Source organism: Quercus robur, chromosome 11 (genome assembly GCF_932294415.1).
Source record: "Quercus robur chromosome 11, dhQueRobu3.1, whole genome shotgun sequence".
NCBI classification, from domain to species: Eukaryota; Viridiplantae; Streptophyta; class Magnoliopsida; order Fagales; family Fagaceae; genus Quercus; species Quercus robur.
In genome coordinates, this window is record NC_065544.1 from 2,813,019 (window position 1) to 2,816,585 (window position 3,567).

Consider the following 3,567-nt stretch of genomic DNA (forward strand, 5'->3'; position numbering starts at 1 on the left):
TTTCCGTTTGAAATTTTAAAAAATGCTAGATAGTTAGATAAGATATAAAACTTTTAACATTTATGTTGAAAATTCTAGGAAGTGTTAGATTGTTAGTTGAGCTATAAAGCTCCTGACATGAACACTAATTGACTTTTCCTCAATAACAAATGTACTTGATCACTTGGTGAAAGAGGCCTCTTAGCAATGTGGAGGACAAACATATACAAAGGTACTTATCGAACTGGGGTTTAATGACAAAATTTCGACATCAATGATTCAATTCCTATTAGAGGTGTTCGCAGTGCAGTGCGATGTGATTTTGAACCATTTTTAGCACCGCACTTTGTGGTGCGGTTTAGCCAAAACCATAACTGCACCGCACCTTATATTTGTGGTTACATGTGCGGTGCGATGCGGTTTAGAATTTAGCTAAAACCATAACCGCAGTACCGTATCTCATTTTTGCGATCACATGTGCGGCGAGGTATATAAAATGCGATTTGAACGGTTTGAAACCAATTGATTTTTTAAATTTTAGGTTTTTCTTGCCTAGCCTAGAACTAATTTTTCCATTTGGTTTGAGCAAAGTTTTTAACTATTGAGCTAGTTTTTCTTTATTTTGGGTTGGCTTTCCTAATCAACACTTGCTAGGGCCATTAAACTTTGGGGGGGGGGGGGGAACTAGGGTTATTAAACTATTAATAATATAATTAATATTAAAAAAATAAATATATTAATATATAGAGAGGGTGCGGTGTGGTGTGGTTATGCCATTTTGCGGGTGGTTTTGGTGCGGTTTTTGCAGTTTATGCGATTTGGTGAACACCCCTAATTCCTATGATCCTATCATGATCAATGTCTTCATCATTTGGACATATATATGGTTCCACATTACTAACATTCTTCTAGCAGTTCTTGCAGCAGGAAGATCAGGTATCTATTGTGAGGATAAGAAATTCCTCATGTTATTATTCTTCATATAAAATCAACAAACATGTGCACCATACTACATGGATAAAAAAGAAAGAAAGAAAAAAAAAGAAAAAAAGAAGGAAACTTAATGAATGAAGGAAAAGGCTAACAAGCAACAATTCTCATCAATGAAAATATGTCTAATTATACAGGAATTTAGGAAATAATTAAACATTATGATATGAGTACAAATGAACAAAGAAAGGCAGTCGAGCCAAAAGAATAGCCGGGGTGAAAATGGTTTACTTAACTTAATCCTCACCGCCAGTAAGGCTCGTGTGATACATGTGATATTACTCATTGCTGTTACGTAGTGTGGAGTCGATGAGCTCGCATCGAAGACCCCCTTTTTCATTAAGCAAAAACCAAAAAAAAAACCCTTAATCCTCACCGTTTCAATCACTCAAATGCTCAACATGCCCTTTCTTCTCTATCTTTCATTTGTCTCTACAACGCTAATTAAGCTTCAAATTAAAGAATGTACAAATTTATAGCGTGTGGACGAGTTTAGAGAGAATCATCATCATCATCATCATCACCCATATATATATATATATATATATATAACATATAAATATATAAAATTAAATCCCACACCCTCTTAGTTATTTGAAGTCACCGAGGCCCAGCTAAGAGTTACCATGCATTGCAGATAAAGAAACCAATATAGCAGCCTTGCTCAGCAGGCGTAGAACTCAACGAGCTCATCCAAAGACTCTGGCTGTGGATCAGCATTGTCAAGCATCCAAAGCAAGTGCTCGAACAAAACGACCTCACATGAGACATTGATTGTGTCGTCATCAGAGTCGCCGGACCTCTCCACTAGCTCTCTGAAGAGAGGGTGGTCGATGACATCGGAGGTGACAAGGTAGCGCCGCCTTGACTTGCCGACATAGACGGGGTGGAGGTCTCTGCTACAAGAGGAGTCATCGTCACAAGCAATGGAGCTCACGTTGTGACGGCTTTGTTTGTTGCTGAATGAGTTCCATTTCTTTAGAACTGACTTCAGCTTGGTCAGCTTGCCTCCTTTGGCCATTTTTTTTTTTTTGGCTTATGACTAATTATAAGCCTGAAAGACTTTCTCTTTGAGAAAGAGAAAGAAGGAGAGTGGGTTTTTCTTCTAGGCTAAGGGGAGTTCAGAAAGAAAGAGGGAAGGTTTCAATATAAAGGAAAAGTGATAGGGGTGAAATGGTAAACTCACTTTGCATTTCAGTTATGTGACTATGGTCCAGTGTGGAGCTCATGGGCCTGGATGATGTAATGTAATTTGGAAGGAGATGATTTCTGGGGTGACGGCAAATATTTTACCATAGGCACGGTTGGTAAGAGATTTTGTGGTTATTTTGTGAAAATATATGTAGGTGAAAAAATATATGAAAATATATGTAATATTATTTAAATATTGAAAATTGTTATTTAAATAATAGTAACAAACATCCCTTAATTCTTAGTTACTTTTAGAGCACGGAGTATAGTGCTTCCTCTTAGATATTTATTAAATTTATAGTGAGGTTTATCATAAATTTGAGAGGAAAAAACAGTATTTTTTTATGTTTTAGAAGTATCTAAGAATTTTCTGTCCACGATAATTTTACAAAAGTGACAAACTGTTTATAATAAGTAATAATGTGTTGTTATTGGTACACTTAGGCCTAAATGATAACAAGTAACACCTTATAACTTAAGCGTGAATTACAAGCCATTATTCTTCAATCACGTTGTTTGGTCATAATCGATTGTAATTGGTAAACAATAAGCTCCAAATTGACCCATCATTGTTTTTTTAACCTTCACTATCAATTACTTTAGAGTTTCGACAAAAATTATGATACACTTTCTCGTTACAAAAGTTCTTTCCTACTTATTTACTTACCAGTGCCACCTTTATCTTTTGGCTCGCATATTCTCCCATGGTCCTATGTCTGCCATTTAAAGATTGCATAGCATGCTCTTTTGAAACAATGTTTAATTTACTTTTGTGCTTTTTATTTTTAAACTAATTAAATAGTAGCAATTTTTACAATAAAATAGCAATAAAGCCATAAGATAAGATTGAAGATAAAAAGGGAAAATAATAAAAAATTCACATTCTTTTGGAAAATATTTTTAAAATGTACTGTATTTTGTATGTTTCCAAATTTACTTGAGAATGGATGGGCACTTTTTACTTGCTTTTAGGTTTTAACACGTAGTAGGTAACAATGCCGAAGGCTTTTTGTCCACATTTGCTAGCTCTTCAAATATATTCACGTACCAACTGGAAAGCTGTTGCTTTCCATAACAGTGTGACCAAACTAATTTTATTCTACCTTGTCTTTTAATTTATTGAGAAAAACTGTAGTGAAAGCGATAGACATGTGCAAGAGCGTCGTCAAGGTCTTCAATCTGTTTGTTTTTTTCTGGTTAACGTGAAATTCTTAATTATTTTTCTCGTAGAAGATTTCCAAAAAGTAAAATAATATATTTACTATATAGGAAGAGAGGAATAGGATTCCCTGCTCTTTCTAGAATCTCTGGACCTGCCGATGGTAACTACCAGTAAGAGAATTTATATATACAAGGAAGGCATACTTTAGATGCAAGCTAGCCACATTAATTAATTAATTAATAATT

At 34.8% G+C, this 3,567-nt stretch overlaps 1 protein-coding gene across 1 annotated transcript; it reads right to left on the reverse strand.

Annotated features, from left to right (window-relative positions):
- Nucleotides 1-1,047: 1,047 nt before the first annotated feature.
- Nucleotides 1,048-2,102, reverse strand: LOC126706651 (auxin-responsive protein SAUR76). The gene has a single exon (XM_050406185.1). It carries the CDS (start codon nt 1,988-1,990, stop codon nt 1,634-1,636), a length of 357 nt encoding a protein of 118 aa, XP_050262142.1. The 5' UTR covers nt 1,991-2,102; the 3' UTR covers nt 1,048-1,633.
- Between the last annotated feature and the right edge of the window lie 1,465 nt (nt 2,103-3,567).

Coding starts and splice junctions, on each gene's coding strand:
- LOC126706651 (XM_050406185.1), bottom strand. CDS start 1,990: ATGGCCAAAGGAGGCAAGCTGACCAAGCTGAAGTCAGTTCTAAAGAAA.